Source organism: Cuculus canorus, chromosome 8 (genome assembly GCF_017976375.1).
Source record: "Cuculus canorus isolate bCucCan1 chromosome 8, bCucCan1.pri, whole genome shotgun sequence".
NCBI classification, from domain to species: Eukaryota; Metazoa; Chordata; class Aves; order Cuculiformes; family Cuculidae; genus Cuculus; species Cuculus canorus.
In genome coordinates this window covers 24,700,343-24,717,332 of record NC_071408.1, presented here as the reverse complement: position 1 = coordinate 24,717,332, position 16,990 = coordinate 24,700,343, and the positions used below count along the sequence as shown (strand labels likewise).

The following is a 16,990-nucleotide window of genomic DNA, read 5'->3' as shown; positions in this document are numbered from 1 at the left end:
ACAAATTCATTTCAGAAAACAAGTAGAAGTAGAGCCGCTAAGATCGACACAATTTGCAGGACTGACAAAGGAAAAGTTATGTCATATTCCAGTGAAGTAAATGCATCTTGGGGTTCAGCTACATTTTTCTTTATGCGGAGTTGCGTGGTGGAGGATGTAACACTGCCAAGGGCAGAGAAAATGGGAGATAACTAAAACAATGCTGCCATTAGAGATAGATGCAAGCTGTAAAATATCAGTTAGAGGTTTCCAAGTCTTCTTTTTGTGATCAAGTTTTCCATGGAGCAAGAAAGCTTCTCTCCAAGTACGACACTGCCTTTATAACCAGGGACAATAAATACAAAAAAGAACCTGCTTTTCATCAATGCAAAAGTTCAGAATTAAGTTGGGGGTTGGTTGTGCAGCACATGGAACATCACGATGCTTTGAACATGGCTTCTGCACAGTTAAAAGTACTAGCATTGATAGTAAAGTCCAAGTCATGCTACTGAAGACCTAGAAAAGAACTAGGTTGAACAACATAATTGGTTGTCACCAGTTGAAATAGTTTCTGAAGACAACAGAGTCAGTCAGAATAGCATGAAAGGCAGTGACTACAGGCCTACGTCAAGCATTAACATCTGGATTGTATCTTTGAATGAGATGGGGAGTGTTTTGGAATGGTAGGAACAGACGTAATTTCCTGACAGAGATGAACAGATCTTAGCACCAGAATGAGAGAAACAGAAGGTGAAAAGAAAGTCTGTGGGCACAGGGGAGAGTTGAGGCTTTACTCTTCAATGATGGTGGTGGGAAAACCTAGAAAAAACACTTAGCTGAGTAATATAATAAGTTACTCTATAGCTCTAATAAGTTACAGATCGTCAAGGAGAGAACACATTCGCTTTCAACTGGCTACACTGCTCTGCTTTACGCACCTCTCAACATTCAACCCCCCCTACATTTTTGTGTCTGGGTTTATCAGCAGAAAAGGCAAAAAGGTGGAACTCAGAGATCAGCTCAGACCCTTTTCCCCAGGCCAAACTCTCTCTACTGTCTTCCTGCTGTAGTGAAGGTGCATGACACACTGAAGGGAGCCAACCCTAGTGAAGGGTATCCAGCTGCCTCTTAAAACAGGCGTAGAGATTGATGACAAGAGAGTGTATGTTCAGTATGCTTGGGAGGGAGTAAATATTTCTCTTTATGTAAAGAAATGTAGTCATCTGCTGAAGAATCCAAAGTTACATTGACTTATCAGACAAACTGATTGCACCCCCAATCCTACCTGGATTGAAAATGAAGTCTTCTCAGAGACAGGAAGATTGGAAACTTATGCATTTTTTCAAGTCCTAGCCTCTACATGGGATCATAAAAAACCTTCTTGAAACCATAAAAGGTGTCATTCGGCCTTAAATATCCCCCAGTACCTGCAGTATTATATTTACTCGTCCTTTCTTATTATTAGTTCAGTTGTCAGCAGATACCAACAAAGCCCACAGGCAAAGTGTCTCTTTCCCCTGCTCACACCAGTCCACTTCAATAGCAGATTGCCATCCTGTATCAGTTAACTCATCGGTTCCTGTGGTGGATGTCTGTGTGGTGGATATAAAGGTTATAGCCCAGCAGATGACTCAGATTTCAGCACACTGGATCTTCATTTCAGCCGTAGTTTTTTTGATTTGAATCAATGAAAACCTTCTCCTAGAATAGTATTGTAAAGGCTGCAACATCAAGCCCTCCAAAGTCAGGAACAGAACCAGAAAAGTTGCCTATGTGGAAATAATTTCAGAATTTGGTATAAGTGTGCATGACATTGAAGATGATAATTAATGACCACACCCCAGATAGGTGGGGTTTTTTTTGTTTTCTTTTCTTTTTTGTCTGGTCTCCAAATCACTCGGGGCACAAGGCGAATAGTGTCTAACACAGGGATCATTCACGTGTAGGACTCTAGCTTCAATGACAATGGGAGGTGGAAAATGGGCAGAATAAAAAAAAGATGAATGCAAGAAGATAAAGTACAGTGTTGCAATGAAAGTGCCTGGGAGCACTGCACACCATCTCTGCATTTTCATTTGAGGGGGACAAAACACTCAAAACAGATTGTCCCCAAGCAATCAGTCACTACCTATTCCTTGTCTTCTAAGTCCTAAGAACTCCAAATGACAGAGACAGTCTATCTCAATCTTCACTTGTGGAGGATGCAGTAGAAAAGAGACAGTGAACTTAATCAAGCCTTGGTGAATGACATGAAAAAAATCTGATCCCAAGCATCTTAAATTATCTATCTTAAATGAGTAGGTACTTCTGCTTATAACTGTCTCTACTTCTGTTTCCTATCCATACAAGGATAACTTATTTGTCTCTCACAGAGGTCCCTCCAAAAATAATTAAGGCTTCTGAAATGCTCCCACAGTACAGCAATGAGCAAAACAAAAAAGCCCACAAGGAGATTAATAATTCTATCCTCAGAGCAGGATCTGAATAGAGCACAGTAAATACAGAACAGGCTGCACAATGAACACTGAAGCTGAAACAAAACACTGAATAGCTGCTTATTATGTGAAAGTTTTCCATTTTGAGAACTCAGTGAGGCAGAGGTGTAGCTGAGAGAGTAACGTGAGCCCCTATGACTAAAGACCAGATCACAATGCACATGCTCAAGGGAACTGAGCTGACACTGAACACACTACCTAGTTCACTCATTAAATCTGTTTTAAAGAGTGCATTTCCTTGTTGGGAAAACTGTTAAATGGTCACACAGAACCCGTCCAACATTCTAGCAGTTCTATTGCTCTCTCTGTCTCTAAGGCTTCATGTTATTCCAGAGATAAGGACTTTTTGATCTCCATAGACCATCCATATCGTGCTGAGCATTTGATCCCCCATCCAAAACATTTAAGCACCTGCTTTACCATAAGCGTACAAGGAACACTGCTGAATCCCAATCAGATGGTTGATGTGTTTAAATTGATCTATACAAACGTACTTTATTAAATTACTTACCTAGACGTTTGTTCTCCAAACCGCTCTCTACTTCAAGTGTGTTATCATGCCCAAGCAGAACTTCCTGGCCCCACAGCTCAGCTCTTGGAACAGCTCATATGAACATTCTTTGTCGTGCTTCAGGCAAAAGTCAAATGAGTTGGTTTAATACATTCATGTTCTGAGCTAGTTCCACTAACCTACTCCAGCACAGACAGGGGAACCACCTATGCCTATCACCTGGTGGAGATGTGGGAAAGCAGTGACATCTGGCATATGGACAGGAAAAGGTACTTAAGACCTGAAATGTTTTCAGCCCATAGCATATGATCTAGAAGAGCAAGTCTGTCACTTCAGTCTCACCCGCAAGATTGACACTACTAGAAACAGCTGAAAATATCCTCTCATCTCACAAAGGCCAGCACAATGGCAGTGACTTACCATCAGGAATGATTGTTTCAAAATCAGTGATGTGGAAATCAAAAGCTACCTATCATTCTCCAATCTCCTCACCCATCCACATCCTCGGAAGGATTATATACTCACCATGGAATTTGAAATACTTTAAAAATAAAATAATCACGTTTTAAAACCCAGAAGAAAAGAAAGCCACAAGGGCTTTGGTTTATTTTTTATATAGTAACTGCAGCAAACACTTAGCTTTGGACGACTCGGTGCTGGAATCACTGTAGCTATGGCATTGTGTGCGTGCCTCATACCCACTTCACTTATTTCTGTGCCAGTCATCCTCTCCCTACAGAATGAACTTTTTTCAAAGGAAACAGCTTATCTTCCATACTGCAGTGGCAGAAGAAAAATCCTCCTGTATAGCAATATTTAAAATGTGGTTTTATGCTCTTATGGCAGCTAATTTTCCTTAAATGATTTAAGAGAACAAGAACATCTAAAAGGCCTGCACTGAGCCATTCTGCAATAGCATCATGAAGCCAAACTTCCTCAGCTTTAAACAATCCAATCTCTTGTGGATAGCTCCTCACAGCAAATCTTGACTAGAAAGGGGGGGAGGGAGGTTATTTTTGTTATATTGTTTTGCAGATAACTTTACTTTACATTTTATTTCTTTTCATGCTTCCCAGTGTGGGGAGACTTCAAGTGAGGAGGGGGTGTGTTCAAGTGCATGATCCCCGATCTGTCGCAGTTTGAAAACAGCCCCCCTGCAGTTGGTTCACCTATACAGGCAGCCAAAAAACTATCATGTATTACTCGTCTAAAAGTTACACTCTACTCTTGCAGAGTAGCTAAAATCTTTAGGAGCCTGAAGTGATCCAAAGCAGGTTTTTATTCTGATACTCTGTCATGAGGGCAGGAGCGGGTTTTTTATCTCAAGTACTTAATAAAACTGGTCATTTTTACAGCAGGATGGCACACATCAGATCTCATGCCTTCTCTAGGAAACAGGTGGCATGTTTTCCCCTTTTGTCCCAGCCCTTTGAATATGGTCTGTTCATGCAGAGAGTACTAGAATCAGAGGGACTAAATATCTGGTTATTGCCCAAAAAGAAAAAATAATCCTTTATACTGCATTCCATTGTTGAGGGTCTCTAAAACTGTCTGAAAGGCTGGTACAAATTTGTGGATTGTTGATACCAAACAAAAAGTCTTTTTGGTGAGTAGCTAATTCACTGAGAAATGAAACTCTGAAGAGCCACCTGAACTTTGCTGCTAGTTTAATCCAAAACAGAAGATTCCTAAATAGTATTTTTAAAAAAAAATAAATAACCCTGAAAATGAATTGCTACATTTGTGTTTGAAAGGCTCTTTTTTCATTTGCTGAGAAGGAAATGAACTGGAACTGGTTCATCTCAGGTTGATCACTGGAAGTGGGGAGGGGAGAGATGGAGGGAAAAAATTATTTCCACTTCAGACCTACTCTGACGAAATATTTCTTTTGATTTTTCATTTTAGCCGCCACAGCAAATAAATTCATTCTTCACACACAGGGCAGCTGGAAACTACCAGAATTTTCATAGCTTCCCAGGAATGGGACAAAGTTGAAAAGCACTCCACCCCCATCATCTACCCCCAAGAATAGTTTTATTTTACTGACAGTGACTTATAATTGTGCCACAATTTGATGCTTTACTAGCTGAGAACATTCCCCTACGCTCAACCTTAAAGTTTGAGGATCTCTTTATTCTTGGAAAAAAAACTTTCTTCTCACACAAAGGTTCTCACCATCATCTACAAGGAAAATTTTCTTGCTCTTTTGGGGTACAAAATGCAGGAAAGACTAGGCTGGCTGTAAAACTCCTTTCTTTACTTTCTACTATCATCACTCTAATACAGATGGGCTTGTCACAGGCACAATGTTAGGTGCTGCAGTTTAAGAAATTATTTTCCATGCAATTGGATTCCACTCCGTATGTAAGGACCTTATCTATTAACCTATCTTCCTGGTACCTAAATCTCCTTCTGCACAGGTCTTGCGACTAGCTGAAAAGTAAAAAGACGGATAAAGATGTATTGGGTGAACCAGGAATTAAATTAAAGGAGCTCTTACCCTATACATGATGTAGCCAGGGGTAAGAATGCTGTTTCCTTATTAGCAAGGAAAACCCGGTCCTTTCTCACATTAACAGACAAAAAAAAAAAAAAAAAAAAAAAAAAAAGTAAGACCTCAGGGAATTAAAGATCCAAACACCACACTTGTAATGGAAAGCAAAAAGAAAGGACAAATACTAGGAATTCCATACAGAAAAAATAATCATCTATAAAATTTCCTCTTATGTTTTTTGGCAGTGATTTTTTCCTACCCATCATCATCTTTGTTCAGCAGTTTTTCTTAGGTGCCACGTTCAATAATCCTTCTGTGCTTTGATGTCAAACATTCAATAGCTGTCTGCCTCCCTCCCACTCCTCCATATTCTCTGCAATCCATCTCCTCTGATTAGCTAAGATTTCACCTTCAAGAACACCTTCGCTTTTTTGAGTGAACATGAGTATGTGAGTGTGTTTATATAATATTTGCAAATATGATCCCCCTCCAGCTCTGCATGCTACATAGCAACCCCTGCCGGAGCTCTGGATTAAACATCAATGCCATTCAGTAATTCAATTTGGGGGGCCTGCTGTTTTGAATCCAGCTCAGGACATCACGAGAACTCGATTAAATTTAGGTCCTGTTTTCAGAATTATTCCATATTTTATCTGAGCTGAACTTCATTTCACTTGCTCTCTCCCTTCTGATGTTCCAGTGACAAAAGACACAAAAGTTCCCTGATCTCATGCTGTAGGAGTGGTGTTTTTTCACTTTTCCCTTATTTCGGTTTTACCACTGGATTAAGCCACATCAGAGTTGCTGGCATCTTGTGCAACCCCACAGCGGGAAAGACTTGGTACCTCAGCAAGTGGCTGTTCTGGCATCACATTTCCCCACTCACCGGATTGTTGTACATCTCAATGATGAGCTGTTTCACTCCATGCAGTGTGGGATGAGCCCAGGGAGATGGATTTGCCCAGTGCCGGTTCAAATCAAACCCCATCAGGGAGCACCTGCACACACAAAAAACAGCACACACAAAGGAAGTGTAAGGGCTGCAGTCTCTTCTGGCTTCAGCTGCAGAATTAGGGCTATATCCAGAACCTTATACATTTAAACAAATAGTTGTCATTTAAAAAAACAAAAGCAAATGCTCCCCCAGGGTTGAGGAAAGCCTGCAACAATGGCCACTTTCAGAAACAACATGAACAACAGAGTATTCAGCTGTCTTCCACTCCACAACACATGTGCTCACTCTGTCCTTTGCCTTTTGCCAGCTTGCCGCGCTGGCACTGGAAGAGCTTGCTTGGCCTTTGTAGTCCCCTTCCCTTTGGAGTTCTAGCTGGAGGTTTATAGCTATGAGGATGATTCATAAACTACAGCACCAGGCCTTTACTTTGCCCTCAGTCAGGCCTTGAGTCAGCAAAGTTGTTAAGAGCATCAAAATTAATGGCCATTATGCATGTGATTAAGGGATTTAAAGCACGAACATCATTTTTCCGCTAACCCATGGCCTCGGTCTCTTCCCCTCCAGCAATTGCCTACACAAAAGTTAGCCAGCCAAGACACTAAGTTAAAATGCTTATTAGCCATCAAATCTTGTGGATGTTGAGGCATGTATGCCACCTTGGCTTCTCCTTCCTGCCCTGACTCATATCCCGCTCAGTACACTGTCTGAGTTTGATACTGCTGCTCCCAGTCCCACAGAGTTATATCCCATTTTTGTGAATTTCTATTGAAACTTAGAGTGAGCACAGAAGATATTAAAAAGCTGGAAGCTACACAAATAGGATGAGGAAACCGTGTCCCTTGCTTGCTGCAGAGATCACCTAGACCATCTGTGTTCACTGATACAAGCAGTCAGCTCAAGCTGAACTTGAGGCCAGAGCATTTTGGGTAGATCTTACTAAGAATTCTATGAAAGATCACACAAATAATAAAAGCCCAAGCAAAGATGCAACTTCCTCTATGCTTAAAACAAACAATCAAAAAAATCAAGCTTGTTCCTAAGCCTTAAAGCTTCTTGAGAAAAGAAGAGCTTTCATTGATCCCTGGTCTATTAGGAGAATGCCTGTTCAGCCTTAATCTTTAAAACGCACCTATGCAAACAATAGAGATTTACTTCAGTAGCTCTATCCCTTCACAAAAATTCTAAGAATCTGATGACCAAAAACCGTAAGTTTAGTTGTCAAAAATAAAGGAAAATTCCTTATTCTCTAACAGCTGAAATAAATGTTTACATACATCAAATCCATATGAAAACTAAGACAGAGAGGTGAAATGCTAAGAAAAGTGAGAGGATGAAACCATAGGATTAAATTCATTTCCAAGAAACGGTTAATATTTCTCTATGAGCCAAAAATGCAAAGTTAAAGAGACATTCATCTGAAAAAATTATTGTGGGAATCTAAACAGGCAGGAGCTGCCGTGCTACTTGGCCTTAGACAACCCAACCGTAAGTCTTTCTAGCAGTTCAAACACCTGACTGCCAGCTCTGTAGCTCCGTAACTGCTAACCAGGTGTACCGACGAGCTGGATGGCTCACTTGGTGGTCACTTGTCTGCTTGTCTAGAGAACAGATGGATTTCTTCTCTGGACACTCCAACAGCTACAATTGCACAAACAACTGTAGCAGTTTCTCCATCCCACTATAAAGCAAAACATATAAGATTTCTCTCTCTTTTTTTTTTTTTTTTGTCTTCACATAAACTGTCTCCACTCAGTTCTACTAAATCCTATCTTCTTTTGAACTCACAGATATTAATGTAAACCCAGAAATACTTCTAGTGACATAGGTGGAATTACATTGGGATAAAACTGGTATAAGAGCAGAATCACAGGAATGAGTTTTCCATTTAACAAAAATAAAATCTATGGTGATGATTGTGGGTCTTACTCTATTTTGGCATAGTTCCCAAGAAAACAGCATGTTCACTCTACAGGATAACAGTACTCTACAGAGGAGATCAGAACTGGAAATCATATCCTCTTATATGGTTAATCTGTCCTATTTAAATTTTGGTTTAAGAATATTTAAAAATAATAACATGACAGGAAACAAATACGTTTTGATTCCATTATGTTCATCTCCAGAGCACATTGAAGCAGCCAAGCTACAGAGCATCAAAAGCAAATTTTAAATTCAAAGATGGATTGTCAATAAATTTTGTGTTTGGAACTTTTAGATAACTTTATATAGCTCATCTCTGCAGGGAAGAGAAGTTAGCAATATCTAATTTCTGGAAGATACAAAGATATTGCCATTTCCTATATTTGAATTTGCCATGAATTTCTAGTTAGTGATTATTTCATAGTTCATTTCAGGCAACAAAACCAGCTGAAAGTAGTTGTCTTTACTAGAGAAGACTTTATAAACAGAAGGAAGCAATACTTGACAGACAAGATATTCATTTGGGAAGATCTTCTGTGATCTATTTAATAGGAATTAATTTCCAAATATCATTTAGCTAGTCTTTGATGTGGTGCATCACATCTTTATCAATGTAACAACAACTGATTAAATACATGATGTAGGTATTACTATTTCTTTTCGGTCTGGGAACACAGTAAAATTTTTTTCTCCTCCTTTTTTTTAAGTCTTTTCTCCTTTTTTTTTTTTTTTTGCCTAAAGACTAATTTGTATCTACCACATTCTCTCTTTATTCATCTGCTGCAAACTTGTGGTTTCTCTAAGGAAACATCAAGTCGTGTTCCTGGGTACTTCAGATTTGATTATTGACTCTATTACATGTAGAACTGTCTCCCAAAGCTCACGTATATCAGGACATGACTAAAACATACGGTAAGAGTCTCCCACATGCCTATTACAGATCCTGCACTCATTATATTCTCTTGTTCCCAAATGATGTGGTCTCCCTTGTGGCTAATACCTCCAATGCAAGAACTTGAACAGGCTAACTTAAAAATTGCATCTTGCACTGCTTTTTAATTCCCCTTACCAATCTTAAACGAGCTCATTTCTAGTACACATTGCTTGCTGCATCCATTGCTTAACTGTTTACCTGCTGGTTCAAGCACTGGGTAGGCAAAGTAGAGATATAGATATACTCTGGAAACAGCAGCTGGAAAATAAGAAACAGGTGTGTTCCAAAATAATACAGGATCTTTCAATATCTGAGACTTTCTTACACAGAGAGCAAGTGTCGTTCTTGTCTTCAATAAAGTTCCTCATGTAACTATAAATGTTCCTCAGATTTAGAAAGGTCTTCCAAATCTGTTCTATACAGATTCAGTTTATTTTGTGCAGTAAATAGACTAACAGGTTCAGAACAAAATTAACAAGGGGAAAACACCTAAATTAGATCACAGGGCTGTTTTAAAGATGGTTATTAAAAGGGGATATGAAAGAGAGCAAAACAGGAGAGGTTACAGAATCCGAGAGGTGCAATGGAAGACAAAAGCAGCTTCAAAATTAGTGAGGGCTGTAGCAGGTTAACATTTCCAAAGTAAGGACAATGGAGAGAATAATCCATTCCATGAAGTTTAATGGCCATGCCCAGGAATGCTCTTATAAACATCGCAGGTAATATTGACATGGAGCCAGATAAGAATGATGTGCTGACTCTCATAGGTTAGAAAAAGGTGCAATCAGAAGTAGGTGAGCTTTCTATAATAAGCAAACTAGCAAATGCTACTGTTATCTGATTATGGTCTTCATTCATATTGTGAAAACCTGGTCAGATAGTTGTTGGCACCGCAAAAAATGACATGTATGTAATTTAAAATATTTAAGCCATTAAGAATTGGTTGAATTTTGGAATATGCTTGTTAGGGTTTGCTTAGATATACAGACAGCATACAATATTTCTGCATTGTGATTGAGTGTACATTCAAATCAGGTTCTGTGATTACGCATGTTGAATTAGGATTTGCATTTCACAAATGTTCTCCAGTCTTCTTCTAAAATTTCTGTTTTCTATAAGTAAGTAGATAAATTTATTGCAATGTTTATAAATTTACATAAACACACTGCAGATTCAGTCAAAGCAAATGAGTTTCAATATTGAAATGGAAAGTGAAACATTTTGCAGTATTCATCCTTCCCTACTTGGGAAGCAGCCAGCTCTCAAGAGGTTACTAGCTCAAATCAGTAAAACCAAAGATGTTCAGACCAGCATTCAGCTTGCTGGGCAATTACCTGGACAGAACCTCCTTCCCTCTAGGGGCTTAACTCATCACTGATTTTAAGGATATCTTATGCAGCTGCTTTAATGAAAACATCCCTGGCCCTTTTTAGAACTGAGCGAGGTTTAGTACCAAGGGCCACGCCAGGTTTATTTTCAGGGCTACTTCCTATTCTTTCAGATTGCACCTCTTCTTTCTGGAATCTACCGGTTACACAAACCTCCAGGAACTCTGTCTTCCTTTCACTTCAGTTCTCCCTCCCCTGTTCTTTTTCCTACTATGTGAGTCTAAGTCTCTCACTAACAGACCCATTTCCACAAGGTGAGATATGGAGAATAATGGAGGAAAGGAGTTAAAGAAATCCTTTTTCATGGCATGTGATTTATTACAAAGAGAATTCTACACTCTTCCCTTCAGCTTTGTAGGGTTGCGTTGGTTCATTGGATCAGCACCAGGTGAATCTCCAGATAATGCCGCACACAAAGCCAGGGAGTTCAAATCCACAAATGGCACTACCAACAGGGTTAGGATTTGAAATTGAAAAGGTAGTGGGGGGAGAGGGGGTACACTCACAGTTTTTTTTTCCCCTCGGGCTGGTTGCAAGAAGAGTGGAGACAGAGGGTAATTGGTCTCTATTGTTGCACTTCGAAGCAAGAGTTATAGCAAGAAACTGCTGTGAGACTGCAGCCTGCGATATCATGCAGGAAGAGTAGGTGTGCAGTATGAGAGACCGAATACAAGGGGAACACAAGGAAGACTTGCTTCTTTTAATAGATGTATAATTTTAAACATGATATATTCACGGCATTTTACAAATCAACTCTACACCTGCCGTCAAAGCCAGAATTAGTGTGCCTTTCAACATTTGGGTGCTTGGGGTTTGCGATTTATGCATTTGCCTATTATTCATTAAGGAGGATTCATTCCAGCCCACACATTCTAAAGCAATTAGGTAGCAAGACATCCTAACACTCCAACTAGAGAGAATCCTCCCTCCCAACTCTCTCTCCCCCTCTTCCTAGTTTTCTGCATTTTTAATTTAGAGCTCTGGAAACCTTCACAAAGGCTGGTTAACATAACCACTGCAGTGTGCTCCAGGCGGAGCACAAGTGGTCATACGGAGCAGAACAGCATTAGCTCCCAGAGACCACATGGTGGAGTAGATGTTTACAGAATGAGCACTGCGTGGTGTACTGACATAATTGTAAATAGTACATGACGGTTAAAGATGTGTTTCTCCATTTTCTGTGTAAACAATGTTAAATAAGAATAAACACAAAGGGATATTTTCTCTTTTTGATAAATACATGCATTTCTCAGAGCTGGTAATAGGCATTACAGACACACGCCCCAAGTAGAACACGCATCCCCACCTGGCACCGGCAAACTGCTTTCTCTGATCTTCAGGATATATCTCAATGTAGTACTTAGCACTCCCTACACACCCTGGGTCCTCAGTAATGCCAGAAGGATTCCTGGGCATGAAGCAGAATGCTGGAACTGAAAATCCATCCTGCCATTAGGAGAATAATGTCTTGTGAGTGTTCCTGGGATGAAAGATGGTAAGATCCTGTCGCTATCATAGCTCATCCCTACCACTAGCATAGGAGTCACCCCCACACACATATTTTCCTGCACAGTGCCCAGTCTGATTTTCAGTTTTTGAAGGCACAGGGTGCCCAGCACATCCTCTGGAAGGCAAGTCACAGTATAAGAAGGTTCTCCTAAGAGGAGCGCATATCTGGCCCCATGTGTGGATGCCTCCAAATGAACACTCTGCAGGATCAGGTCTCATCTGTCCTGGCCCTGGAAGGTGTTCTCGGGACTCCCACTCTCAGCTGCACACTGAGTCACACTGGAATATCAATCTTGCACATCAAGAAGCTTTAACCAAAGCATTGAGAACACCTACAGTTCTTCCATTTTAAAGCCTGAATCATTGTTTGCCCTTTTCAAAACCAAACGTACCATTGACTTAATGACAGGAACACAGAAGACAATGTCTTTTTCCAACTTTTCGGTCCCCAAAAATTTCCACTGCAGGCATTGACTCTTCAGAAATTTCACACACATAGACTATAATGCAGTATTATATGAACTTTTTTTCCTGAAGTAGTTAGTCCAAAAGTTACATGCAACTCATAGATCATAAGCTGTAAATGATCGAGAGAGTTTTAATTTCACATGGGCTTAATTTACTGGACACTCACCTCTGTGAGTGCTGTCAACAGGTCGAACTCCTCTAGGTCCTCCTACTCAGTCTGACACCTCCATACAATGCCCTAATCCTGCCTTCCTATGAACCTATCCCTTAAGACAGACAGACCTTTTTCAACTATTTGTATTTCTTTGTCATTCTACATTTCTGGAGGTGGAGTTCGAGTAGAGATGAGGCAACCTCCCACAGTGGTTAACAGAAAACAGCTAATATACATGTAAAGATTTCTGGAGACATGGCTCTTCTTGAATTATACTTTTGTTCCCACTTCCTCCTTAGACTATGCAATGAACCTGATATTTAATACACTTCACAATAGTTAGTAAAATACCCCAACTGCTGTAGAATGTCATTTCCCCACTTCACAACATGTATTTCACATACTACTTAGTAGATGAAGCTGGCCATCTTTCTTAACAAACTTATGGTTGGACTTGATGACCCAGTGGGTCCCTTCCAACCTAGTCATTCTATGATTTTCAGACAAGAGGAAAGGAGTGTCATGTTCCCTATAGTCCGGCATTATACATACATCCCCTAAAGATAGTTAATCTTTTACTATCAGACCTATTATACACAAAAAACTGTAGTTAAAGGAGCAACCTTAATGTCACAAAGTTGAGCTCTTGAAAGTTTGGGTATACCATGAGTGCACAGGTACATACAACCTTCATTGAGCGCTGCATCTGTCATTTTTGTGAGACATCTTTTAACTACAGGAGCACAGTGTGTTTCTCCACAGGACTCTTGCTTTATTCTGTGCACAGGATCAACACAGTTTGTTAATGAGTGGATTATTCAATATTTTGGCTTTTCCTTATTGTTCAGTATGCAGCCCTAGGCTCCTGCTTACTGCATGCTACTCAAAGCCTGCTCTGAGGACAGAGCTATTCAGTTCATGACTTTTCTGAAGTGCTTAGCACTGCAGGAGACAACGGCTTTATAAACACTGATGGACTAATTTTCCCAACAGCACTAGTACAAGAGGGGATCACATTGTCCCCAATTCATGAAAGAGCAATTGGGACAAAAAGTGACCTACATAAGAGACACCCGCTAATTTGTGCCACCACATCTGAGAGGCCAAGTACAGGATTTTTAAGAGAACTTAGATTTATACACCAAGTTACATACTCGGCATCTAACTTACTCTGATTTGAGCTGAAGCTAGCTGTACTCAAGGCTTCTCCAAATCTGACCCCCAAATGGCGATATAAGTGAATAGGATATTAGAAACCTCTAAGTTTGTGGTATTAGGATAGTCAGAGGTTACCATAAAATGGTGAGACATTACTGTATCTAGTCATGAATGGGGTTAGGTCATTTTTCAATTATAACTCAACTCAGTCATTTTGCTTGGCTTTGGATCCCAATACTGCTGCTTTCAACTGTGTCTGAGAACATGCTCTAAAACATTGTGGTTCAGGTTAGCACTGTCCTTGACATTGCCTTTACTCTCCTGACTAGGATTAAATAATTACTCTGCTACATTACAGGCTACCAGACTATTTGCATCCAGAACATCACTTATGCAAAGGCAGCAATGCTTCACACACATTCTCAGTAGGCCATGCCAAAACTCAGCCAGCAGAAGTCCATCTCCATCACTGCAAAGACCTTTTCCTCTTTGATGTTCCGAAGTGAGGGACTGACTTGATACCAAAACTGTCAAGAAGTTGTGGCCTATTCTGATGAGAAGCAAAGAGAAAAACAACACAGGACTAGCAAACTGCTGGCTGAATACTAACTGGCAAGGCTTAACTGCCCAACACCAGAGAGCACAACTGCTGGCTTCTTTTTATAACTGTGTTTGCTAACACATTTAGGTTATTTCTCACACCCATACACAGCCAGAACATTGATTGTATTACTGCATAGTCTTGCCATGTCTGTAACACATTCAGCTTGCAAACAACTTTTTGGATACAGAAGTATCCATCTGTTTTGGATTGGTGGAAGAGAAGCCCCTTTTTATTGTCTCTTTACAACCTTTCCCAGCTGATATAAATTGCCTGCAAGCAACCTAACCCTGCTTTATTTGTTAGCATGTACTGTTTTCACCAAAAGTTAGAGACAGGGATGCGTCCATTACCCAGACTCTCCAATACAAAGTCCCTTTGCCTCTAGTAAGTGAAAAAATTACAATTGTGTGGAAAGTCCTGAAAGAAAACTCAAGTCTCATAATATTGCAGGAGAGGGGAAAATGACCCAGTAGTTCACTTATGGTGACAACGTGAGACTGTTAAGACCTCTTATGCAGCTTAGGGAAAACTTGCAATTCCTTAGTTCTTCCTTTGTAAAAATAGTTTCATTATCAACCCTCCATGGTATTTTGAGAGGAAACACATGAAGGATTATGAAGTACTTTGGAGCTACAATGATGGGGATATATTAGAGCCTACAGATGGAGTTTAAATGATATATAGAATAGCAGAAACATTTTCTGGGAGACCCTGAATTTTGGTGAGGTTTACTTCCAACTAAATTGCACTACTTCACATTTAACAAACACTTCTGAAATGCCTGTAGGAGCAGTAAGATATCCCAGTCCATTTTATGAGAAAAATTCTGAGAGTTTGGGTGGAAAAGGGAGATTGTGTGGGGATGTTTTGTTGTATCAGTGTACATTTCCTCTTGTTTCTTGTATCCCCAACCGCTTGTTACTAAAGATATTTTCCTCTCAAATGTGTCTGACTTTAATTTTCAAGGTCATCTGGCCTACTGTGTGTGTTACATATTGCTGTCTAATTAAAGAGAGAAGATTAACCTTATTCTATTAGATTGTTTTAGTACCTGCCAGCTGACTACTCTGCATCAGCAAGGGGACAACGTGGCCAAGTCAGTTAAAAAAACAAGCAGGACCCAACCAAACAAGAAAAACCCCAGCCAAACAAAAAAACCCACACCAAAACCCAGACCATTCCACCCTTGGAAAGTCCACCAAAAACTCTGAGCATTATACAAATGTTCTTTCCATAATCAGTGCTATACTAAACTAACAAAAATTTCAGAGCAGAAATAATGCCAGTGTTTTGTTTGTCACACAACATTTCAGGAGATGGCAGGCAAGCAGTAAAGCCCTGATCTGTCTCTGACTGCAATCAACAAAAACATCAGATGCTTTCAAAGAGAGTTAGATCAGGCTCAGATCTTTTCTATTCACTTGTTAATTTAAGAGGCAGTGTTTTACCAACTGAGCTTCATTGTGTTGTATGCTTCAGCCCAAACAACACAGAGAAGGATGAACTGTTTGACAGCATGGTGGTCTGTTATATTACCAGCTTCTACCACACATCACTTAGCCTTTGTATTTTCCACCAGTCCCACTAGTCAAGAATGCTGTATGCCCTAGAAGGCAAACCTGGCAAAGATATATTTCTCATAATGCTCCATGTCATCTCCTCTTACTAACTCAAAACAATGTATGAGGGGATTTGGCTCCATCACATGAGATATGGGTCACTTCTCCGATATGGATGCCTGTCCGATGCAGAAGAATGGGAATGTAAAGCATTCAAACTGTAACTTCTATCAGTCACTGCAATGCACCAGCAGAATGTGATTTGATACCAAGCCAAGCTGAAACTACACATTTTGATTCCGGAGCACTGAAACATCTCATTGCAATGAATAATGATACAATGAAAGATCAGTTTGAGAATCCTGATGAGAAAGTTAAATGTGAAAAATTTAAACCTTCAGGAATTCAGAGCATTATCTTTTTTTTTTTAATTATTATTATTATTATCCCTCAAAAACAGGCACTTGATGGTAAAAATGGTCTACTATTCTTGTCTACCACTTAATGGAAAATCTATTATTACACACTTTTCTGTGATGTAGAGAAGAATGCAACAATTACTGAAGATATGTAACAACTGAAGAAAGAAAGTGAGGATGAAACACCATGCCAGACTAAATCTTCAGGTAACCATTACAAAGGCAGACCAGGAAAGAATTCAGGTAGAAGCTGGTCTTAGCATGCTTCTTACTCCTTTCCATACATTTAGCTTACTTAATCAAAACAGCAGCTGTGTTATCTAAATATTCACAAATTAAAGATTGTTTGTCATTCCAGTTACTTGAATTAAACCTGAGATGAAGAACTGATTTATTTTCTTATGTAATCCTTTGAGACATCATCCAATGTGAAATTATGACAT

At 39.7% G+C, this 16,990-nt stretch overlaps 1 protein-coding gene across 2 annotated transcripts in view; it reads right to left on the bottom strand.

Annotated features, from left to right (window-relative positions):
* The window catches only part of LOC104060194 (AGBL carboxypeptidase 4), a 954,436-nt gene that overhangs the window by 157,940 nt on the left and 779,506 nt on the right, over positions 1–16,990 (bottom strand). For both annotated transcript variants that reach the window (XM_054073734.1, XM_054073733.1), the window contains exon 9: positions 6,366–6,477. In XM_054073734.1, coding sequence (XP_053929709.1) covers positions 6,366–6,477 — 112 coding nt within the window. The remainder of the gene's footprint in view (positions 1–6,365; positions 6,478–16,990) is intronic.